Below are 26,430 nucleotides of genomic sequence, written 5' to 3' on the forward strand. Positions count from 1 at the left end.
TTGCAATGCAAATGCTCAAAGCTCCTGAACAGCTGCTTTGCTAAATACAAGGGAAGCCATATCATTTGCAAGCTTGTGTGAGTGTTATGGAAGTTGCAGCTGGCTTAGATAACTTAGAACTATGCCGCCTTCGGTCTGACCTAAGTGTAGTACACAAAATTATCTGCTACAATGTCCTACCTGTCAATGACTACTTCAGCTTCAACCACAATAATACCCGAGCACACAATAGATACAAACTTAAGGTAAACCGCTCCAAACTCGATTGCAGAAAATACGACTTCAGCAACAGAGTGGTCAATGCCTGGAATGCACTACCTGACTTTGTGGTTACTTCCCCAAATCCCCAAAACTTCAAACTTAGACTGTCTACTAATGACCTCACCCCATTCCTAAGAGGTCTGTAAGGGGTGTGCTTAAGCGCACCAGCGTGCCTACCGTCCCTGTCCTACTGTCCCCATTTATTTGTCTCCATTTCATGTATTCATAATCATGTTTATAATTATATCTGTTATCTTATACATACTTCACAAAATAAATAAATAAAATAAATATATAAATTTGAGAAGTGACTCCAAGATAAGTATTTCAGGGAACTTTAGACATATATAATCATTTTGCATGTGACTGTATTCATTTGTTTGTTTATTTATTTATGTCAGGGTAATGATGATTTAATAGCTGAACAGCTGCTGTAATGCTGTAATACTGAAACGATGCAATGATGAAGAATGAGTCAACAGGGTTATTTAACTGTTACCACTTTAAGAGGCTTTATTATAAGAGAGGACCTGTGTGGGTGTTTCTCTCTTTTTCCGTGTGTGCTTCCCTGCTGTAGCTGCTGATTGATTGTTTGACCTTTGCCTAGTACATGTATGTATATTTTTTCATAGAGAGAAACCACTATTTATTATTACAAGCCTCTGTTTATGTTATTGCTCCTGGGTTGTTTATTTGTTTGTTTGTTTATCTTTTATCCCACCTTTACTATTTTTACAAATAACTCCAGGCAGTAAACATATCCACCACACCTTCCTCCAACTAGTTTCCCGACAACAACCACCCAACCTTTTCCCCAACCTCCCATCCCATTGATTTACTGGCTGTTTAAAAAAAAAAAAAAACTGGGCATTTATTTGCAATGATTTGAGTGTTCGTTTTAAAATGGTCATTATTCAATTTATTAAGTGTGCAGTGAAAATTATAGGGTGAAACATTTTCTGTTCAATGGCTTAATCTCTGTCAGAAGTGTTGAGGAGCCAGAAGGCAGGTGAAGCAAACATTCTTTGCAAATTTGCCTTGCAAAATTCCACTGGAAAATTGGACTTAGTGTAGTTTTTTGCTAATGAACTACAGATGAATTGGAATCAATTTGTCCAGATGTTAAAGGTGACATTGTGAGATTGTGGGTCCTCAAACTATGGCCCGTGGGCCGCATGTGGCCCACTGAACCAATTAATCCGGCCTGTGGAGCACCATGAGATTGCCCCGCCCACATCACCCAACCCACCCTTCAGCAGACTGCAGGACTTGCCTTCGGGAGAGCTGCAGGCTGGAACCAAAAGGTAAGCTCAACAATTTTAGCCTGCAGAATGCTTGTGGAGGTGGGGGGGGAGGGTTAGAAGAGGCAAAAAAACAGGCAAAAATGGCCCATTTTTGGACAAAAAACGAGCCACTTTTGCCTGGTTTTAGCCTGCAGAATGCTTGTGGAGGTGGGGGGAAGGTTTAGAAGAGGCAAAAAACAGGCAGAAACGGCCCATTTTTCACCTTCACCGCCTCCACAAGATAGATAGAGAGAGAGAGACAGAAAGAGAGAGAGAGAGAAAAGAGAGGGAGAGAAGGAGACAGAAAGAGAAGAGGGAGGGAGGGAGGGAGGGAAGGAAAGAGACAGGGAAAGAGAAAGAAAGAATGAAAGAGAGAAAGGGGAGAGAGAGAAAGAGAGGGGGAAGAGAGAGATAGAGGGAGAGAAAAAGACAGACAGACAGACGGAAAGAGAGAGGGAGAGAGAAGGAGAGGGAGAGAAGGAGAGAGTGGGAGAGAGACAGAGACACAGAGAGAGAATGAATGAAAGAGAGAGAAAGAGGGGGAGAGAGAGAGAAGAAGAGAGGGAGAGAGACCAAGAAAGAGACAGACAGAGAGAGAGACAGAAAGAGAGAGGGAGAGAAAAAATGAAAGAGAGAGAAAGAGGGGGGAGAGAGAGGGAGAGAAGGAGAGAGAAAGAAAAAGAGAGAAAGAAGGAGAGAGAAAGGGAGAGAGGGGGAGAGAGACAAAGAAAGAGAGAGTCAGACAGAGGGAGAAAGAGAGAGAAAGAGAGAAGAAGAGAGAGAAAGAAATAGAAAAAGAGAGGGGGAGAGAGAGAAGGAAAGAGAGAGAGACAAAGAGATAGAAAGAGACAGAGAGAGATTTCTCAAGCTCCTTGGGGCTGAGAAGAATTGCAGCAAAACTGAGTTTCCTGAAGTGGACTACTAGACTCCTAAGCAACTGAAAAAACGATCTAGTAAAAAGAAAATGCAACCAAAAGAGCAACATGCAAACAAAAGCAAATAAAACACCCCCAGGAGCAAAACAAATTAAAGTTTAATTTCTGTGCATTGTTCAATGGACTGTTAAATTGGCCCACCCAGTCACATGACCTAGCCACGCCCACCTAGTCACATGACCACCTAGTCACGCCCTCCCAGCCGATCCAGGCCCCCAACAGTTTGAGGGACTGTGAATTGCCCCCCTGTTTAAAAAGTTTGAGGACCCCTGATGTAGATGATCCAGGACCAGCAAAACAACTGACGGTGTTAAGAGCATGTACAGATTACTAAATTTTCGAGAGCCCTCCACTCTGTCACTATTGTTTGAGACAGTATTCAATGTAAAACTAGACAGCTATGTTTTCTTTGAAGATTTGAAACCTGTATAGATTAATTTTAAAATACTGCATTTTTTTGTACATAGAGAAATATTGGAAGTGTAGGGAAAAACATTAAGATAAATGTTCCACACAGTATTTTTTTAAAAAAAATTGTTCCGCATCACATTTTTTTTATATTTACAGACAGAATATTTTCTTAAATTCTACCAGGGAAACGTTGCTTATATATATATAAAAAGGAACACTTCAACATCCTTTGAGAAATGAATCATTTAGAATTCATCAAACAAAATCCAAATACATCATGTAAACAAAAGAATTTGAAAAAGCTGGTGGATGATTTGAAAATTGTTGTTCTTTGTTAAGGGAATTACTAAACAAATCATCTTAAATATAACTTATACTAATTTCTTTAGGAACATCACTCCAGTCAGATCAAGTCGAGTTTACCATCTGTTGTTCTGCTCGAAAATTATATTATACAGCTTCCTTTACATGGTTTGCACACAAGCTGTTCTTGTCACAGCTAAGCCTATTGTGATGATTCATCTTAATATTCAATCAGAGGTTTAAAAAGAGTGACAAAAGTCCACATATGGATAACAAGCTGTTTCTCCAGTAAATATTTTGCTGTTTATTAAAGGCAATCTTATGGCATACAGCTGCTACAACCGTATTTCAAAACAATGTAAACATAGATGAAATAGCTACTTCAAAATCCTCACCTCTTTCATTAAGCACCTGTTCATATTTAATGTAGTAAACTAATCATTATTAACATATCTATCTGGTAGTTATCAGGGTGATCAAATAATGAAACAACATTGCCTCTTTTCAAAACTTTCTATTTTAAAAAAAAAGACTATGCATATCTGTCTAATTATCTATTAGGTTTTTTTTTAAATGCCAGTACAATTTTTTAAACTGATGCTCTAGCAGATTGGGATGGTTATTTTAATACTGTTTATTCATTCACTAAGTCTTAGTCTTCCCATAAATAAAAGTTGGCAATGAATTTCCCCCCTTGTCTTTTAAGTGTAATCTCATTAGTTTTTTACTTGTGATAAACAAAAAGAGTCATGGTGATTTTCCTCTGACTACTGGTTTACAAAACAACAACAACAACAACCCTATAAAACCTGAAGTATGGAAATACTCTTCAGAAGCATTAGGATGCTCCCAACAGGAATTCCATATGACAATTTAATCCAAAACTACTTCATTTGCATCATTGCCTTTCAAACTTGGTAGCTTTAAGTTGTGTGGACTTCAATTCCCAAAATTCCCTAGGCAGTGGGCTGGCTGGAGAATTTTGGGAGTTGAAGTTCATACATCTTAAATTTATCAAGTTTGAAAGTCACAGATTTACAGAGAGATAAAATTTAATTGACATATAAAGCGGCCTATGTATTTTGGACAAATGGCAGTAAATATTCTGGGTTTTGATCTGGAGTATGGGATGGAAGGCAGGAAAGGAAAGCAAAATTCTATTTTCTGCTTATCTGGAGAAAATCAGCAGGTCTAAGGATGACTTAATACAATGGAAGATGTGTGGACTTCAGTTCCTAGAATTCCCTAGCCCGCCATGCTGGCTGGGGAATTCTGGGAATTGAAGTCAGTGTATCTTAAAGTTGCTAAGGTTGAGAAACATTAACTTAACAGATCTGCTTTGTAGCTTCCCTCTCTTCTTGTGCCATATATTTTTGTATATTTCATATCAAAATGAAATAACAGAGGAACCAAGTAATTACTTTTCAAATTCTACTGCATTCTGAAATTTTTAGATTATTCTAAACCAAAATCAGTTATGGAGGCATATCTGAATAATATTTTATATCAGTGGCAGTTTGGTCTAGTAATTTAAGCACCCTCGCTCCCTTCTTAAGGGTCCGTAAAGGGGGCGTGCATAAGCGCAGCAGCATGCCTACCGTCCTTGTCTTACTGTCCCCATTTATTTGTATTTACTTCCTTTGTTTATATTTATGTTCATACCTATACTTGTTATCTTGTACATGTTTGACAAACAAATAAATAAAATAAAAGGCTCCCACATGCTGGGGCAGACCAGGTGTCTCGATAGAAAAACACTTTATATACATATACATATACATATACATATACATATACATATACATATACATATACATATACATATAAATAAATACATACATACATACATACATACATATATATGTGTGTGTGTGTGTGTGTGTGTGTGTATATAAATCAGGATAAAGAAAATCTAAAAATCTAAAGCAAGACTTTGCCAACCCATTAAGGTTGAATGTTTATTCATTGTTTAAATTAACACACACTTCCCAGAGTTTCCATATCCTGGTTGCAATACAATGTCCAGTGGTGGCCCTAAGAATGTCTGTGCATTTCTCCAATAAAACAATGTCTAATGTAAACATTTAATATTAGGACAATGGAAGGAAGTTCCATCTCATCATTTCTGTAACTATAATAGCTCTGTAATTTAAGCATGTTTTAAATCACTATAACTCATGTCCAAAATAATGTCTTCCTTTTTTTCCCCTTCAAATCACAGCTAGGAAGACAACTTTCTTCTTCTCTATTGTATTAAGAACACACAAGCAGTTGTAAATCACATAATAGCAATAGGGATAGAAATAAATATTAGTTGTGGATTTCAGAAATGAAGGTAAGATACCTTACCAACCTTTATAGTCATACACAGCTGGAAACACCTGCAAATAGATCCCACCAATTTCACTGGTGCTTATTGTTAAGAAAATGTATGGCAGATAGCACTGCAGATCTCTTATATCCAGCAAGCAACCATGAACAGAGTTAAAAAAATGCATTTGTTTTTCCCTTACTTGCTCCTGTAAGGCTTAAGAATCACAGTATACTAAAAAAATAGCTGCCATACTTTACCTAAGGTAAAAAGAAATGTGTCCAACAACTTAGTCATACTACTAGATTTTTTAAAATAAAGAAACCTGAACAAAATGTTTCTTCCCTAATATATATGATTCCCTAATATCATATATCATATTCTTTCAACATCACATTTCAAAACCAGATTTTCTGTGTAGCATAGAAAGATAACTTCTATTCAAAACAATAAGCTTGTACTTTTTTTTTTGAAAGGGATCAATCTAACTCACGGATGTCAAACTCGCGGCGCCACATTGCCGTCACATGACATATCGTGACATGTTTTCCCTTCATGGAGCTAGGGTGGGCGTTGCCTGCGTGTGATGCATCCAGCCCATGGGCTGCCATTTTGACACCCCTGATTTAACTGCTTACTCCTTTAGATATGGCCTAATAAATATTCTACCATACCTCTTTCTATTGTATTTTATATTAAAGGGTAGATAGTAGATAGGTAGATAGATGATAGATAGAGATTAGATAGATAGATAGATAGATAGATAGATAGATAGATAGATAGATAGAAAGATTTTTTTTGTTCAAATCAGTACAAATATAATTTAATTTTTAAAAACAACTATTCTTTCCAACTGAGAAATAATCACAATAGCCAATTATTTCTTTTCTTTTTCATATGGAAATACAAATATTATATTAAATAAATATTTTATAATTCTAAGTATCTTACCCCAAAGTAGGATCCACAGCAACTGCCATGGGATTATGAAGATCAAGATCAATCAGGGTAACACACACAGTTCCATTAAAGTTGCATACAAAGATTGTGTCACTGGTATGATCCACAAAGTAGAAGTTGCCCGTAAGCCAGTCAACTGCCATATGCCGTATATCTGTCATAGTGAAAGGAATATTAACTTAGTTATTACTTCAACATAACAAATAATTGAAATAATACTAGCTGAATAGAACTATACATCTGAAAGAGTTGGTGCTATTAATTATATGGGAATTACACAATATGCATAATAAACTAAGTAAAATTTAGTCAAACTGAAACAATTTTTTTTTTTAAATGTTATTAAGTTCTGCACAATGTTTGGTGCTCTCTGAGCTTGGTAGTTTGTTTGCTGATCTTTCATTACCCAACCACATGTTTATATGTAGTAATATATGTAAATATGTACTATATGTAGTAGCTTGCCCTGCCAGTTTTGATGGCATGTGGTTTTTTTGTCTTTCAGTTCATTTCTTGGAAGTTGGGGGAAATTCAGATTAAAATATCCTATTGTAATAGAGGTAATAATATTACACTTTAAAAGGTGCAATATTTCATAGTAATAGTATTAGTAATTACGACTTTTCCATCACATATTTTCACAAAGGAAGAACTATGCGAGTCTGATCATAAGAGTGAATTATGCTGTTAAGTGATAAGAATCACAAACACCTGTAATAAATTCATAGATACTATGCTTGCATAATTTTTAAAAAAATATTTTGGTAAAATTATACTTTTCAATATATAAAAAAAGCCCTGCAATTCTAGTCTTAAGGTATAGTAAAAAGAAAAAAGATTATATTTTTTTCTCATAAAATTCAGCTATTGCTGCTTATCATTAAGAATTTACATTTAAACAAGGATTATTTTGTTATGTAGGAGACATAGACCAACAAAGACACATGAAATGGTTTACTTCAACATGTCAGCTAAAAAATAGAAGCAAGTAATGGAAAAGAAAAGCTTCACAAATCCTTGAAGAATTACAATTATGAATAGTCAATGCAGAACATTATGGAATGACAGCATAAGAAAGGTTTCTGGCCAGAAACAAGATCTTCACACAACATGCAGTTAAACTACGGATTTTACTGCATGAAGAGTTAAAAGAAAAACTTGAAGGAAAACTCATTAATTGACTACCAATAATTCCATAAATGCATTACATTGATAGATACAGGAAACATCTACTTAGGCAAAAGATAAACTGAATTACCTTTCACTCAGAAAAAGAGACATACTGTAAAATAAGTCAATCTTACAACATGATTGGGAATCTACTTAGATGTTTCCTTTTCTTGATCCATTTTATTCTGCTGTTTTCTTTATTATTTCTTTATTAAATTTATATGTCACTCATCTCACCATTGGGCCACTCTAGGCAACTTATAACAAACTAAAAACAATATAAAAACTGAGATATTAAAATAATAGATATTAACATTAAAATTTAAAAGATGGCTAAGGAAGGAAGCAAAATACAAATGGGGTGGATTTAGAATCTCAATCTCAATCTCTCATTCTACTAATTCCTAGCGTATAGAAAGAATCAGCCTAGAAATAAGGAGAAATTTCAGTGGGAACAATCAATCGGTGGAACAACTTGCCTCCAGACATTGTGGATGCCTCAACACTGGTTTTTAAGAAGAGATTGGACAACCACTTGAGCAGGGGGTTGGACTAGAAGACCTCCAAGGTCCCTTCCAACTATGTTATTCTGTATTTAATAGTCCTAGCAAATATAGCCTATGTAAGCCATTTTTCAACTATTTGCCCTTAATTGTATATAGGAATTAACTACATTGATGTATTGTACATAACATGCAACATGCAATTTAAAATTACTCTACTTTGAGAAAAGAAGTTAAAATGCAGGAAGATTTACAAACTAAGCACATGTTGAAGTACCTGTCAAATCCAAACATGAAGGTTCTAATTTATGGATTTATTGCTAAAACCTATGCACAGGAATCTTCTCAGGCTAATGGATTCTACCTAGACAGAACTAGATAAAGGCCAATGGCATTCAAGGGACTTTGTTCTTTTGTGACTATGTAACAATACTAAACTGATGCCTCATTTAAATCTTCCCTTGGCTCTGCCAGTCTCTCTCATACAGTACCAAAAAAGTGAAAAAATTAGTAAACAATAATTATTGCATATTGAATCATAACCATATCTGGGTTGCAAAAATCTAAACAACTACTATATAATAGCAAAGAGATTCCAGAAATTTTACCATATTATTGCCATTTGGAATCCAAGATGTAATTTCCCTAATTGTGCCAAATAGTCAACCAACATTATTATTATTTTTTTTTCATATTGCTTTGATGAACAAACAAACAAATACATAAGAAGCTGTAGCTCTACTCTAAGGATGACCATTGATAATGGCCCTTTGTAATATGCCTGATATGGTATATTATTCACAGCTTTCAATCTTTTCATAAACTTTCATCCTGCTCCCACCTTCTTCCTTTTAATTCAGAATCAGTATTTTGACCTTTGCCTGATTGATTGATTGATTGATTGATTGATGATTGATATGACTGTCCATATCAGCAACTGATGATGGGCAGCATACAAAAGCTGAAACCTAAATATCATGAAATAATAAACCATTAAATAACCAACGTCTAGGATCCAGGAAAAACACCAGGCAACAACACATCAACAACCATTTAATCAGCATAGATGCTTAATGTCCCAGACCAAATGCTTGGAGGAACAGCCTGGGGAATAGCCAGGTTTTAAGTGCCTTACAAAAAGCTAATGTGATGGGGCCCTCTGATCCCAGAGGAATATTTTAACCCTAGGTAAGTACATATAACATATAGATTATAATAAAATATATTTAATGGTAATTTATCTCCCTATTACAACCAACATTTTTAAGCCTCCTTTCTATCTTAGAAATTTCTGTAAGATTAAGCAAATGGGGGGGCAGGATATCTGTCACACAAGAGAAATATGTGCAGGGATGAAGACAGTCAACTAACAAAGTTCTAGAACAGGATTCAGCCTACAAGCCAAACCTGGTTCACTTTCTGTGTTTATATGGCCCTCTTCAGCTGAGCTCCTAGGACCGTGATGGTGAACCTATGGCACACGTGCAGAGTCATCTCTCCGGACATGCCAGCCATCACCCATTGCTCTATGTGCGCACCGGCCAGCTGGTTTTTGTGCACGTGGGAGTGCCAGAAACTGGAAGAGCAGCTCCCTGCCGCGCATGCGCATGCTGGGAAGCTGAGCTTCCGGTTTCCAGTATGAGCATGCATTCTGGCCAGCTGGTCTTTGTGTGCGCATGTGCACCCAAAGCTGAGAAACCAGGTGACCGGTGTGAATGCACACACCAAAAACTGGAAGCTCAACTTCCTGGCACATGCATGTGCGCCAGGAAACTGCTCTTCCAGTTTCTGGCGCTCCCCCATGTGCACCCGCTCCTGTTTTGGCACTGAGTGCCAAAAAGGTTCACCAAAACTGTCCTAGGATGAGGGGCAGGGCTGAGGGGCAGGAGCAGGGAATCCTGGATAGCAGCAACCTACCAATATCCTCTTTGCTAGTGGATGGGCACTGGCAAATGGCTGCCATGCTCCTTGGACTGCAAAACTGCCAGCCATGCCTCTAGAAGCAGAAGTCAGACAGGATCTGGCTGTTGAGAAAAAATCCTGTTCGAGATAGTGCCAAAGAGTTATTCCAGCCAGCTGTGAATCCAAAGGTAGTAAGCATTATAAGAAAGGTTAATTTAGAAGAGTGGTTGTGGCCCTAGTAGAGCTTGAAATACCTAGGGGAATAGTTCAGGCACTGAGTCCAACCATGCTACTTTATAAAAATCCTAACCTCTGTCTCCTTCCCAGATTCAGCTAATGCTCATCATCGTTTTGACTCCCGAGAGACGATTTCTACCAAAAACTCCATCCTGAGATCTGTGCTTTCCTAGTGTTCAGCATATGGTTACACCTCTCGATGGTGATGGCATTGCTTATACCTCAGAGGCTGAGCATCAGAGATTGGAGCCAAAGAATTCAGAGGGATCATGGAGACAGGTTCTGTTTCAGCCTCTGTTCTGTGACCGCAGCTCTACGTCACAATAGGCAAATCCTGTTCTGAGGGAGAACCCAGAGCAGTTATGACAGAGTGGGAAAGGATACAATGACCAAGAACCAGTTTGGCCTAATGGTTAAAACCTCAAGCTAGAAATCGGGAAACAGTGAGTTCTAGTCCCAGCTTAGTCAAGAAAGCCAACTGGATGCTTTTGGGCCAATCATTCTCTCTCAGCCCAACCCATTTCACAGGGTTGTTGTTGTTGTAGGGAAAACAGGAGAAGGAAGGAGTATTAGATATGTTTGCCACCTTGAGTTATTTGTAAAAATAATAGGTGGGATATACAATAAATCAAATGAGATAAAAAAATAAACAAACACCAGATACATATTCCAATAGATCATGCTAAATTTGAAGTTATCACTATTAAATAGAAGTGAGTAACTGCTGCTTATAAGAAGCTGGTTTCTTTAAGTATGTATAATATGTTATGAAGAAATTACATATTCTATGTTAACAGTGACTGGGAGATGAATAGGAGAGGCAAGGCAGAAATTTTCTTTTATAACCAAATAGTAATTCTGAGGGTAAAGCACTTTTCCCCATTGAAGGTCAGTTGGATTCTGCTCTTACTACATATTTCTGTTTATGTCCTCATTGTTGCATCTGTTGTGTGCTGATACACTGAAGAAGAGGGATAAGGAGTGGGGAGGAAATGGAGGTAGTTGGAGTGTTGTAGTCAAAACAAAATACTTTCTCTTGGGAAGCAAGGACATTCCTGCAGGTGCTTGGAAGGAGGGGAGTCACTTAGCAACTGGACAGTATCCTGATTGGACCATGTGAATGATTGTTTTGAGAAAGTGACAAATGTTTACTTTTAATTAGGTGAAAACCGCGGGAAGAATCAAAGTTGGTTTTCACAAGCCTGCGCCAAAGACATATTCAAAAAACCTGTTCTTTGAGGAATTTGCCTGCCTCAGAGTTTTGTTTGCAATGGGTATGTTACTTGGAACTCTTGACACACACGTGACTAAGAAGCATAAGATGGGTAGCAAAAGTTCTCCTCTTGCTCATATAAATAAGGGGAGTGGCTTACACCAGAATAATCATCTACCTCCTGAGATGTAATCCAAGTGCTTCTTCTATAGAAATAATTTTTGCACCATTTACTGGATTGGGATCATTTTCAAAATCGTATTTTCTTTTGTCATTCTTTATTCCCTTTTACCAAATTTGGTCTTGATCTATTTTTGCAGTGTTATCCTGATGCCGGGCAGACATATATACAGATAGTCAAAAGTCCCTTTATGTAATTTATTTCCAATCTTCCATTGCATTGGAAGAAATAAAAAGGAGAACTAATATGACTTACAAAATAGTTCATTGAATAATATATTATATGGTTATATATTTGCGGCATTTTAGCACTACATTAATTCAGTACTCTTTAATTAATGTAATAAAGTTCTGATAAATTACCAAATTTTCCCTTTCCCTAAAAACCATATTTTATACTTTCCTAAGTATAATTATCAACCATAACAACAACCCTACTTAACTAGTAGATGCATTTTTAATGAATAAGGCATTTAATTTCTGTACTATTTTTGCTGAACAAATAAACAGAATTTCTTTGAATTTTATAACCAAATTATTGCTCAGCAAGTTGATTATAATACTAATGCTTCCTTTTAAATTCCCCCTGTTTTGGCTCCCTGGTAATTCAACTACATCTCCGAACCAACTACTAAAAACCCTACGTTGCATTTTAGACCCTATGTGGCAATATCTAATTTAGAGGCAAATTATGTACAGACTAATTAGCCTGTATCTTAAAATGTTATTAAGAACATTTTAACACTGCTTTTGTTGTCCCTGGCTGAAATATCAAATTGTATTTCCTAACACGTAAATTAAATCCACTTAAACTTGCAGAGCCTTATTCAACACTGTTTAGATGTGATATTCATTTTGCCCATTAAATGCTGGAAATTGCCTAGGAATTACAAATAATACAGATTAACAACCGGTGTCCTAATCAGCTGTTGTCCCTTGCACTTTATTTTGCTGGGTGTCCGAGTCGGTTTAATGTCAGGGTTCCAAGTAACATACCCACAACAAACAAAACTCTGAGGCAGGTAGATTCCTCAAAGAATAGTTTTATTTGATATGTCCTATTGACACAGGCTAGTGAAAATCGATTCTGAAGGTTCCCGCGGTTTTCACCTAATTATTGCTTAACGCACTGTAAGCCGCCCTGAGTCTCCAGAGAAGGGCGGCATATAAATCAAATTAAAAAAAAAAAGTAAAAGTTTTCCCCCTCCCCAAACAATCAATCACATGGTCCAATCAAGGCACTGCCTGGTTGCCTGGCAACATTACTACTCCTTCCTCTGACCAGGTATGAGAACGTCCTTGGTTCCCAAGAGAAAGTATTTTATTTTGGCTACAAAACCCCAGCTATCTCTAATCCCCCCTCCCTATCCCTCAGCTCCAGTGTGGCAACACAGAAGCTCCAAGATGGCTTTGGTCAGGTCAGCTTCAGAGTTGACATCGGGTTTATAAGCTGCTCCACTCAGAACAAACTTTAACATTATCTAAACTTTTTTTCCCTCAGAGCTTAAATCTCAGTTCAGAAATAGACATATTTGGAGGGTATTCAAAATTGTGGTATTTTAAGATGTAACAAACAATTAAAATATGAATTTTAATAACTACACCTGTTTTCAGCCATTAATTAAAACAACTATAGCTGTAATTATTACATTTTAATGAAAATTGACTTTTTGATTGATTGGAAGCAGGAGGCACAAAGATACCTCATCTTGGCTATTGGCAGATATGATTCTCTCTGTCATAATAGATCATCAGTTATTTTCCAGATCACAACACTTAATTTGATGCAAGAGACTTTTATCTCCTGAGATTTGACACAGGGACACATTTTGCTCCTTAACTTCCATCCCTCAATAGAAAAAAAAATAGGATATAAAAGAGAGTTTAGGTATTTTAAACTTCTACACGAGCTAAGACTCCATTTTAAATTAACTGCTCTAATCAAAGAAAATAATACATCCAACTTTGTTTCTACTTGGAAAGCATTACTGGACTTTGTTCTTTAGAAAAATAAGAGAAAACTTTGGGTTATGCTGATTAGATGAGTTTGTTGTTGTAGAATTGGCTATTACATGATAAGTATGTAAAAATAAAAAGTTGAGGCTGTGCTATTTTATTCTACTGGGTTAAAAAGAATCAAAAGGCAATGCTTTTCTTTCTTTTTTACCCTTTACCCATTTTCCCACTTTTCATTTCTATTTTATATTTTGATAAGCTGTATAAAAATAATTTAAAAATGAAAAAAGACCTAAGACCATTTTACCTTTACAAACAAACACACACAAGCACACACACACAAGGAGGGAGGGGGGGAGGGAGGGAGAGGGGGGGGGACCCTGTTTTAGAAGGCTGCATTTTTTAAGCTGGAAGGTTGGACTAACATTTTACTTTCTCTTTTGATTCCAACTTCCTCATGGACCCCTAAGAATTATTCTCCGGTATCAGATGAGCTGATGAACTATAGAAAACTAAGACCAAAATTTACCTCTCTTCCATTATAACCTATTTTACAAGTCTGCATGTCTTTTTGTATGCATAACAATGGAGCAGTAAATGAAAAGGCAAATGAAAAGAGTAAGTTTAGGCCAGGATAACATCTACTTTCCCTTTCGTTCTACTTTCCAATTAGTAACAACACTGTGAATAAAATGTCAACTAATAGTAGAAAGAAAAGGAATCTCAGACACTTTTCCCTATACATGCTTGGTCCCCACATATCTCCTTATTTTCATGAAGTAACCATCCATCCATCCAACCAACCAGTCAACCAAGGCCTTCATAGCATTTCAAAATGTTCTTAAAAGCCTCTGTGGAAACAAATCCACATGCCTCTGGATTGAGGTTAACTTTGAGATTCAGGATTCCCACCCTACTGGGATTTTTAAAGGCTTTAAAAGACTTGGTTCTTTGCCCAGGGCTTTGGAGAGGATGGTTGATGCCCTTTTCTCATCTTCTCTCTTCCCACGGTTTGTTTGTTTGCTTTCAATCATTGTTCTTTTGTGCTATTTTTGAATTGTTCTTTGTTTTAAATGCTTTGACAATTGTAAACTGCCCAGAGGTCCCAGGAATTAAATTACTATTGATCACACACTCAGCCAGATGTTTAGGATGGATTTGGCATTTTTGTCCACCTATCAAGTCTTTCCCAAGTATCTGGGATAGCTAGATGTTGTTTGATTCATTATTATCGTTAGTTGCTCAGTTAGCTAAATGATTTAGACTGGGGGTGTCAAATTCACGGTGTCAGGTCGTCACATGACATATTGTGACTTTTCCCCCTTTGCTAAAATGAGGGTGGGTGTGGCCAGCACATGATGCCTCTGGCCTGCAGACCACAAGTTTGACACCCCTGGTTTAGACTGTTTAGATATTTATTATTATTACTATATACACAAAAATGTAAAATCACAGCTGCAGTCAAATAAAGCATTCAGTTTCTTTCTTTTTTTAAAAAATGTTTTGGCTGTAAGCCATTGCCAGGTTTTATCTTTATCCACTTTTCTCTCGATACTTTGTACAAAAATGGCCATATAATGATTTTCCTTGCCAACATTTTTTTTGTCTTTCTATTACATTACTGTCTTTTACATCAGGCAATTTCTTCTTCAACAGTTTGTTTGACTTGTAATAAACTCCATTTCTGCACGGCAGGTGTAATCAATCAATATCACTATGGGAATATAATGCATACTGAACAATCATCCATTTTCTTGCTTTTATATTGTTTTTCAACCTGTTCTGCTTATATCCAGTTAAGAACTCCATTTCATATCACAGGTATGGTCCAGGTATTGATGGCTTTGATGGTGTTTCCACTGTTCAATTTTGTTTTCAGAGAGTTTCTCATTATTTAGATGTATTCTTTACTCCAGGGGTGAAATCTAAATTTTTTTGCTACCGGTTCTGTGGGCGTGGCTTAATTAGTGGGCGTGGCTTGGTGGTAAGGTGACTGGGAGGGTGTGGCTTGTTGATCAGGTGGGCGTGACCAAGTCAATGTCACTTCTTTGCCCTTTTTTAACCTACAAAACGCAACACAACACAACTGGCTCACCCACAATATAAAAGCAGCTGTGCTAGACCCAAAATGGCCCCTGCAACAAGCAGGACCTCACAGAGCCACAAAAAGCCCAAAAAAACAACTTTCACACTTTACATGTTACAAAGTTCAACATACAGCTTTGTGAGATTTTGTGTGTTTGTGTAGTTAGAGTGAAACACTACAGAAACACACTAAATCTCAGAAAGCTGCACAAATATTATTTTATTTTTATTTATTTTTATTTTTATATAAAAGCAGCTAAATTTAAAACTTTCTAAACTTTAAATGGCTAGGTCTAAAAAAAGAACAACTAAAAAAAACCCCAATTAACTATTTTTTTAAAGCTCCCAAAGGGGGGGAAAACTTACCCAATAGAACAGGGGTCTCCAACCTTGGCAACTTTAAGACTTGTAGACTTCAACTCCCAGAATTCCTCAGCCAGCTTTGCTTTGTTGGCTGAGGAATTCTGAGAGTTGAAGTCCACAACTCCCTGCCTGCAGTCAAGCAGGCAGGGAGATTCAGTTGCTTGCTAATGCAATGGATTGCAGGGATTACAGCAAGGTGTTGCGACCAGCAGCTAAGGTAAGCAAGCTGAGGGGAGGAGGGGGAGGGATTTTTGCTACCGATTAGCAGGCAACTCAGCTGGGATCGTCAGAGCCATTTAAAAGCAAAAAAAAAAAGGCTCTGATGATCGTGCGGCTCAGCTGGGCATGGGGGCGGGGGCAGGGATTTTTGCTACTGGTTCTCCGAACTGCCCACCGCCATCGCTACCTACTCACCCGAGCCGGTCCGAACCGGGAGCATTTCACCTCTGCTTTACTCATTACATTATTAATTTGTCCATGTTTGATGTTATCCAAATGTAAAATGCCCAGATACTTGTAAGCATCATTCTGATGGCTTCTAATGATTTGCCTATTTGGCATTTCAGTTTCATTACTGTTTGTGATTTTACGCTGCTACGGTACCACATTTCTCTAGGCAAATTCCTGTGCTAAAAAATTCTTACAGTGTTTACCAATATATGGATTTCGATTTCTGATTTTCCATAAAGCTTCAGATCATCCACATAAATGTGAAATTTTAGTAGCATTTTAGACAAGATTTGTTTTAACACTGTAGGTAAGCATGTTATTGGCCTATAGTTTCGTTGTGTTATTTCTTTCATAGATCTTTTTGAATCAGATACGTTTTGCCGGTTATTAATTAGTCACTGATGGGTTTTTTTGTTTTTTGTTTTTTTTTGTGTGTGTTATTGTTATCAGTGCTATACAACAGAGAAAAAAGTTTCATATACAGTACACCCCCTCTATGGGAAAAGTTTGGTCTCAGGAGGCAGGTAAATGAACCAACTGTTGCCAAAGATATGCGTTCAAAAAGTTCAAAAAAAAAACCAGTTCAAAAACAGGGCTGGGAAAATATTTACAGACCCCTCACATCCTGGACATAAACTGTTTCAATTGCTACCCTCAAAAGGACACTATAGAGCACTGCACACCAGAACAACTAGACACAAGAACAGTTTTTTCTGAACGCCAGCACTCTGCTAAACAAATAATTCCCTCAACACTGTCAAACTAGTTACTAAGTCTGCATTACTATTAATCTTCTCATCATTCCTATCACCCATCTCCTCCCACTTACGACTGTATGACTGTAAACTTGTTGCTGGTATCCTTATGATTTATATTGAGTATTTCCCTATGACTATCATTAAGTGTTGTACCTTATGATTCTTGACAAATGTATCTTTTCTTTTATGCACACCAAGAGCGTATGCACCAAGACAAATTCCTTATGTGTCCAATCACACTTGGCCAATAAAGAATTCTATTCTATTCTATTCTATTCTATTCTATTCTATTCTATTCTATTCCATTCCATTCCATTCCATTCCATTCCATTCCATTCCATTCTATTCTATTTCCATGTGATCTAGCATGACAAACTTTGAAGAAGACATTGCCTTATGAGTTATATACAGATATAAGTTATTCAGAATTTAAAAGCAGTAATTTATATTATACTTATCTGTATCCTTTCTAAAGATTTCAGAGTGAGTATAACATGATTTTTGCATGGTAAAGCAATTGGTTTATCAGTTATCCCTCTATTAGCAAAATAAGCAACCCTCTATATAATTTTTAATCAGAACAGGAAGCTAAGTTTCTTATATATATATATATATATATATATATATATGTGTGTGTGTGTGTGTGTGTGTGTGTGTGTGTGTGTGTGTGTGTAGTTAATATTTCGGGTTTCTTCCCGTGTAATTGTGGATATATCCCTTTTAGGGATATATATCCACAATTACACGGGAAGAAACCCGAAATATTAACTATACACACATACATACCCGTGAAAACTTACATAAATATATATATATATATATATATATATATATATATATATATATATATATATATATGTGTGTGTGTGTGTGTGTGTGTGTGTGTGTATGTGTATGTGTATGTGTATGTGTATGTATATGTGTATATATATATATATATATATATATATATATATATATATATATATATATCAACTGTCTCAGTTGCCAAAGCAAACAATCCATTACAGACTGAACAGAATAGAAAATTAATGGCAATTATCAAGGGAAATATAGTTCTAATGATTTGAAATGTTGGCAGATCTTATACCATTCAAGAAGATTCATATCAGTCCTTGTGAAATTGCTTCATATTGGCAAGGGAACTGTGAATTTTCTTTTCACTTTCCTATTGAGCTGAAGATGAGCTACTGACTAGCAGCTTTCTTTTCCCAGAACACAGAATAATATTTACAGCTCTGTTGTCAACAAAAATATATATTTCATTCCATCTGACTTATCATCTGTTTAGGTTTGTCTGCATAAATTTCATCTTGAAAATGTATTCAGGTAAATACTTGGCATAACTACAGTTAAACATATCGCAGAACTCACTTAGGAACAATATGCTCCTGCTTTTGCACAACCTGACTGGATTCTTCCAGAGAATATTTGCACTGAATTCTTTATTTTCTTCCCAGCATTTTCCTGCAAGTGCAGGATCTGCTATTTTTTCTGGATCAGCTGAGAATGAATCCATTGATTGTGATTCTCTCTGAAATGTTGTTTGCCCTAATAGTAAAATCGCTAAATGATTGTACATAGTTCATAAACAATGCATATGGATTACCAACAAGTTATATTACACAGGATACTGCTATGAATGGTAAGAAACCATCATGAGTAGCAAATCTGTGAGCAGACAAAAAAAAACCCAACCCAACCCAAACCCAAACCAAACAAGAACAAAACCCATTCAGATAGACACTTTGTTTACATCAGAGGCACATAGTCAACCTAGGATGAAATATTATAGGAGGGACATTTTTGGATTACTTTAACCCCAACTCTACCACAACTGGGAAGAGGGAAACCTTCCAAAATACAACATTCTGCTGATCAATTTTGAGCATGTTGAATTCTCTGGTGCATATACTACATGATTTTATCAATTTTCCCTTTGCTTCTAATTTATATACACATATATAGAATGTGTCAGGATCAATATTCATACATGGACATCTTTAAAGAGAGGACAGTTCTCTTCTATAATCAATGTTGGTGCATCTATCATTTCTATAATTCCCTTTTTGAAATTTGGTAATCAGAGCTATAGGCAATAATCTACACAAGGTAGCTTCACTGACTGTATAAAGACATTATATAGTGTCAATTTTATTATTCTTTCCTAGTGATTTTTTTTTCATTGATGTATATTATTCAATGAACTCTAGCCATTTATTTATAAAACTTTTTTTTTACAGAAATAAGCCTCTGTTTATATTGATCACTGAAGTTACATAAAAGAGGTTATATTGTGTGTTTACTCAAAGACTTAATTTTCTACCTAGTTGCATATTATCACCATTAGCCACTCTTCCATCTTCTTTTAGACGGCTAAAACATATTTACTGAAACATTGTACAGTTTCTGTAGTGGTCTTCCTGCCCCCCCCCCTTCCAGTTTCCACATTCTATCCAATTATCTTAAGAACCCAGAAACCTTAATAAATCTTCCTAAATAGAAAAAAAAATCTAAATACTATTACTGTTCTACTTATATTTTGTGCTACATACATACCCATGAACACAAACAAAAAAGATAATAGAAGAAAAGTAGATTAAACATTGCAGTTTTTTTACATTATTGCCCTGACCTTGGGCCAGGAAGGAATTGAAAAGAAACAATTCCAAGTTAAGTGAACTCTAATAGAAAATTAAGACATGCACATTCTAGGTTTTTTCCCTATTTTATGCATTTTAAAGTTTTGTCAGTGATGAATATTTTTGAGATAATGCATGCCATGTATTTAAACCTGACATATTATTCATTCATTTTGATTCTTTTCATTCTATTCATTCATTTGTTTGTTCATTGATTCATTCATTCATTCATTCATTTTCATTATTTTCATTCATCTTCATTATTTTCATTTGTTCATTTAACCATTTTCATTATTTTCATTCATTCATTCATTCATTCATTCATTCATTCATTCATTCGCTGACTTCTTTGCCACCATGCTTAGGCCAGATCCAAAGAAAAAGATTCATATATCTCACTTAAACTTTGCATTTGGTTGATGGTACTTCCAAATGATTGCAAATTTGTATTAGACTAGACAGCCCATGAACACCAGTTGGTCATTTCAGAGATATTTCCTTAGCAGATTCCTCAATGCCTTCAACAATGTCAGAGCTTCTAATATACTACCTTCCCTGGAAAAGTTGGAATAAATTCAGGGATATATCTGCCTTGAAAATAGTCCATGTTGGACTGTGTAGTACATTCAAACATTAGCAGAATAAATCTTTTGTGACATTTTGTATTATGTCATAAACTATTTTATGCCAATTTTAATTCCACAGGAGTCATGAGTTCTGAATTTTGGATACATTCTCTAAGTTAGCCCATTTGAGGTACTTTGCCCTATGATATACTATTTCACCTAGTGAAAGGTTACAGGAACAAGAGTTTTAGTAGCATATTGATAGACTATATACTTGTTTGATATATAGGCTGAATAATAAATGCAGTTTTATAGAGATACATTTTGTAATGATGCGTTCAAAAAGCAATCTTTACATCTGTGTAGATGGTAAATCAAAATTGGCTATTTATTTCAAACAAGTAATCTGTTAAACTAAAGCATAATTTAGCACCAATAAATGTATTATGAAATACCCAGCATTTGATGAACTACATTATGGAAGGAACTATATGTAATGATTATATTAACCTATGATATTTGAATTGTTCGTGTAATTTTCTCTCCATTTTCCTTCCCATTGTACTTCATATTTGCTTTTTTGCTGCATCATAATTGAAGGGCAAAGTGGACGATGGAAATCTAAATTCTGTCCCTCAGAGTTAATAAATGTTATAAATATTTTATATATTATACACTATTTTAATAATATTTTACTACTATCTCATGAAGATCATAAGCAATAGCCAATTAACATTTTAAAGATGTGTATAATATTTTAATAAAGTATAGATTTATTTTCTGGTGAAAAGTTATTAAAGAAATGACTTTGAGAAAAGGTAGAATGTGTATTTTAATTTTGTGACTCCAGGTCCTCAGCTCGACTTCCTCAAGGATCATTAAAATTATCATTATAGTATTTTAAATCTTTCTCTTTCTCTCTGTCTTAAGTTTTATTCTATCAGACCAGATGGGGCTAAGCAAACAAGATCCCCCCCAATTTGAAATTTGATTTTGAAACCCATTTTCCAGTATAAAATGTCATGTTTAAAGTATCCACTGTCCCTAAAATCATACATTAGTTGAAAAAAAAATAATGAGCAAACCACTCAATTGTTAAATACGAATAGAATTACACTAGATGAGATTGGCAATTACTACACCATTAAGAAGACATCTGTTGCTTCTTTTCCCATAGGTTCTGAACATAGTCCAAACTGCACCAACTATCTAGGAAAAAAGTCACTCCAGCCAAAGCAGTATGAATACTTATGAGAGTTAATAATGCCCTCTTCAAAGTTTTTACTGAAAAAAGAAAGAAGCAGCAAAAAAGCAAAGTACTACTTCTAAATCCCGTTCTATCTACGGGACCGCCTGCTACCACCAATAGCCTCCCACTGTCCAGTACGCTCCCATAGAGAGGGGCTCCTCCGGGTGCCGTCGGCCAAACAATGTCGGCTGGCGGCCCCCAGGGGGAGAGCCTTCTCTGTGGGGGCACCTACGATCTGGAATGAGCTCCCCCCGGAGATACAGAGGATCCCGGATCTTCGCACCTTCCGTCGCGCACTTAAAACGTTTTTATTTCATCAAGCTGGCCTGGCCTAAATCATCTCCTCTTTTCAATTTAAATTTTAAACATAAATTTTTAATCTGTTTAATTATGGGGTATTTTAAAATTCAGCCTAAATTATTTAATTTGTTTTAATTTATTTTAGATTTTGTATTTCCTGTGTTTTATCTTCTGGCTGTTCACTGCCCTGAGTCCTTCGGGAGAAGGGTGGTATAGAAATTTAATAAAATAAAAATAAATAAATCAAATATCGAGTCTCCTATATAGGAGTCAACATTAGACTTGTTTCTGCTTTCTTGGGGAAAAAAAGAAGGGGTGGGATGGGAATGAAAATTTTGCAACATGGGGATTTTGCATATCCTTCCCCTGGAGTGGAGTGGGAATATTTTGCAGTATCCTTCCCCTGCCATGCCCACCAAGCCACACCCACATAACCTGTAGTAAAAAAAAAAATGGATTTCACCACTGATTACAACCATTGTTCTTTTACAGCATTTATGGTAAAGGTAACCCTAAAACACATTAGAAAACTGCAGTGAAGAAAGGCAATATTTATTTTAATAATCTGCTTTGTGTGCCTGCATGTAGATGCATTCTGATGCTTTAATTACTAGCAACACATTTCATGAAGGAAAAAGAAAAAAAAAACTGAGAAACAATTTCTAAGTCTCTCCTGCTCCCTCATGCATGCATAGACACAATCACTGCTTTGTCATTATGTTGCCCAATTCCCCTCCATACACACCTTAAAACATAGGAATTGAATACGTATATGCTTGCAGAAACAGTGAAGAGCAGCTTCTGAAACAGACGTATGAATCTGGGAAACAACATGGCTACTTTAATGTTCTGAAAACAGATTCCAAGAATCTCTTTGAAAAGGAGAGTCCTAACCAGTGGTGGGTTGCTACCAGTTCGCCCCGGTTCAGGCGAACTGGTAGTAGCAGCAGTGGGAAGCTCCACCCACCCGCCCGGACGTCATCAAATACCCTCTATGCATGCATGTGCAGAAGTGGTGTGCGCACAAGAGAAGTGAGCATATGTGCATGAGCAAACCAGTAGCAAAGGTAAGTAAAACCCATCACTGGTCCTAACTATAAATATTCAAAGTATTCTGGCCTGCCATTTTCTTATAGATTTGAGACTTAGATTCTGAAATTTAGCAGTACCAGTTCTTTAGTAGTAGTCTAATTATCATGGACCTAGAAAACTAAAGGATCTCAAGAGAGAGATATCAATATCTGAACACATATAATTTACCAAATATTGAGAAAGTTTCAGGATAAAAATATAAGCTGATTTTGCATTCATTTTAGCTTTGCTTTACACATCTGGGCTTTCCTTGCTTTATTAAACATTTTCAGATGTCATTTAATGAATCATATCGTTAATCTCTTTGACTCTTTAAAAAAGAACAAGAGAAGGAAAAAAAATATACATATTCAATTTCCTCTGGGAGTGTGGATAACCTAAAATTATATTAAGGGAAGAGGCACATTTTGCTTGCTTTATCTTCTATTATTACTGATACAGGATAGAAACAAATACTGAACTTTTAATTTTAATGAGGGACTGAAAGAAATTCCAGTGTATGATCTGAAAACAAATGCAATGGCAGATACTTAAAACACTTTCCAGTTACCTCATTACTTTGGCTTATATGCCTTGACAGTTTTTATATAATGATGCCTACCAAAAATGACATCTTATGATCAACTTCAGAACCATCAGATTGAGTGCAGGGAGCATCGCATGGTGTCCCAGATGTTCTGTGACATATTGATAAACTGAAGAGCTTACACATGCTGACAGAATAGTCCAGCTTTTCATACATTATTGTTGCTCTCACTCTTTTTATATTTCTTTCAAACAGTAAATGACTTTGCTCCTGAAATGATTCAGGCGGGGGAAAAAAAATAACATACTGGGAATCTGACTATGCCAAAAATGATTCTGCTCCATTTTTAAATTAACTTTTCATTTTACAAGTACATGCTCTAACTCAGTAGCATCATAAAAAAAAAAAAAAAAAAACCTTCACAATGCAAAATGTCAAGTTGAAGTAGTTCTATATTTATCTTCCTTTTTGGGGGGAAAACGATAAAACTATAGCAGTACTTCATACTATATTATGGAAAGCATACAGAAAGGCTAAATGTCTAAAAACAATCATAAAACTGGCTACGTAGTGCTTAAATTCTCTAATCACAATCACATTTATTTTGGGGGAAAATGTTCACATTTCTAAAAACTCAGCCTTCTATGGTCCTTTTGGTAATGAAGCCTGATATAGTTAATACAGTTAAGCATATACTTAACTGTAACTTCTTCGTTTATCCTAATTATTATAAACATGCATTAAGAAGGAAGACCACAAAGTCTCTAGCTGTTTAGATCTATTAAAGTTAAAACACTATTCATAATCTTCTTCAGGCTCTGGAAACTATGTGCTATATTGCTAAAAGGCCAAACCCAGTCAAGTGTTACTACAGGTAGTCCTCCACTTATGACCATGATTGAGCCTGGAATTATCATTGTAAATTGTACTGGTTTTTAAATGGGTCATCACATGACTGCACCTGTGTTGTTGTTGTTGTTTTGGTGGTCATTAAGCAAATCTGTTGGCTGCAATAGCCATATCCTCCTCTCCCCCCCCCCAACCGCAGAAGCTGGAAGTAAACATGTCAATGGCTATAAATTCAGGCCAGTTGCCAAGTCCCCAAAATGTTATCATGTAACCATGGGAGTCTGGCCATCATAACTTCAAATCCTGGTTGTAAATAGCCTCCTGAATGAACTTTGAATGGTTGCTAAGCAACCAGTTGTAAATTAAGGATTACCTGCATTATCACTCAGGAACAGGGCTTTTCTATCATCTGAGTGTTCCCTCCCATCTTCTGACTTCTTCCAAAACCCATATTCTCACTTTAGGTGCAGAATAATTTCCTTAGTTCTTAACCATTTTACTGGCTGAGATGATGGAGAAGGATAAGGAAAATGTCAAGAATCCCCTTGTTCTCCTTTCTCAAAATGTAGCAGAGAACAGAACCAGACATAGGCCTTGCAGGTTGGTCTGAACAGCCACCCTTGCCTGAGGAGAACAACACTTAACAAAGAGAGAAAGGACTAGCATAAGAGACAGGTGCTTCTTAGATCTTCTGCATGCCACTATTTACACCTGGTTTCCACTCCATAATCCTGCATCAATAAATCTGATGCGGGTCTCTAATCATTTTGATTTCTACTGACCTTGAAATATCAGAAGATGCAGTTGTCCTTCAAGCTGAGCAGAGTTTTTTAAAAAATGAATTCAGTCTCCTACCCATTGAACAGTTTCTTTGTTTGCTTATTATCTACTATGTCTCTGTCTCTCTGTCTCTCTCTCCAGCTATCTACCTATCTACCTATCTGAGTAGGTACTCATCTCTACTCTCTACAGAATAACAAGAAAGTTAAACTTACAAAGCACAAGTGTGTGCATGCATAGACTCACACACTCTCACACACAAAGATAATCACCACATCATTGTATGTCATTGTCTACTTTTGTGTGTATGTTTATAATGCATTCAAATGAAGGTATCTTTTTTCCCCCTCCTTTATTAAAACGTTTCTGCAAGTTGCAATGCTGGAAGCATGTAGCATAGCAACCCTTTTTGCAAGTGATTATGACTCTACCCATGGCTGAGCTTCTCTATGTACATGTGGGATGGAGACAAATAGTTTATTTGAGCCCAAAGACTGAGAAGTCCTGTGAGGCCAACATTCATTGCCTTATACAAAGAAGGAAAAGAAAGCCAAGCAGCTTACAGAAATTTGGAGACTACCGTGAAGGGTGAAGATCAGGTTCATTGCTACTTCAAAAATTATCTTGATACTTTGCAGTTTTTTTCAACTTCCACAACTTTAGCTGTGCAGAGCTCAACTCCCAGAATTCCTCCAGCCTGCTGGCTGGTGGCTGGTGGAATTCTGGGAGCTGAAATATGCACATCTTAAAGTTGTGGAGATAGAGAAATACTGGCTTAGAGATAAGGGTTGACAATAACAAAATAACATAGTACAGACAGAAAGGTGACACTACAGTATGTACCTAAGATCAAGAATGCAATTGAACAAGTAGAGCAGGGCTGTCAAACTCATGGCTCAGATGTGTCATGCGCTGGCCACACCCACACCCAGTTTAGCAAAGGGAAAAAATGTCCCACTACGTCACATGACGCCACCATTACGATGCAAGTTTGACGTCCCTGAAGTAGAGAATAGGGATACTTAACTAAACTAGTACTTGAACTTCATTGATTAGTCCTTGGGCCATATCAAAGTGCAGAGTTCCAGACACAAATTATTACTAAAAACAATTTAAAATGGAATTGGATAAAATATGATTTAAAA

General features: G+C 36.3%; 1 protein-coding gene and 1 long non-coding RNA gene across 5 annotated transcripts in view; one reads left to right on the top strand and one right to left on the bottom strand.

The window, feature by feature from the left end:
• The window catches only part of LRP1B (LDL receptor related protein 1B), a 986,195-nt gene that overhangs the window by 384,773 nt on the left and 574,992 nt on the right, over positions 1–26,430 (bottom strand). For all 4 annotated transcript variants that reach the window (XR_004592513.3, XM_034424500.3, XM_034424507.3 and 1 more), the window contains exon 7: positions 6,456–6,618. Coding sequence is in view for 3 of the 4 variants with exons in the window: in XM_034424500.3 (XP_034280391.2) it covers positions 6,456–6,618 (163 nt within the window). In the remaining variant the exon portion in view is untranslated. The remainder of the gene's footprint in view (positions 1–6,455; positions 6,619–26,430) is intronic.
• Positions 10,643–21,731, top strand: LOC117669812 (uncharacterized). The gene is made up of 4 exons (XR_004592516.3): positions 10,643–10,719; positions 16,974–17,047; positions 20,629–20,679; positions 21,667–21,731. It is a non-coding gene; the product is annotated as an uncharacterized LOC117669812 (long non-coding RNA).

The sequence above is a fragment of the Pantherophis guttatus genome, chromosome 1, assembly GCF_059756535.1.
Source record: "Pantherophis guttatus breed Tessera chromosome 1, ASM5975653v1, whole genome shotgun sequence".
NCBI classification, from domain to species: domain Eukaryota; kingdom Metazoa; phylum Chordata; class Lepidosauria; order Squamata; family Colubridae; genus Pantherophis; species Pantherophis guttatus.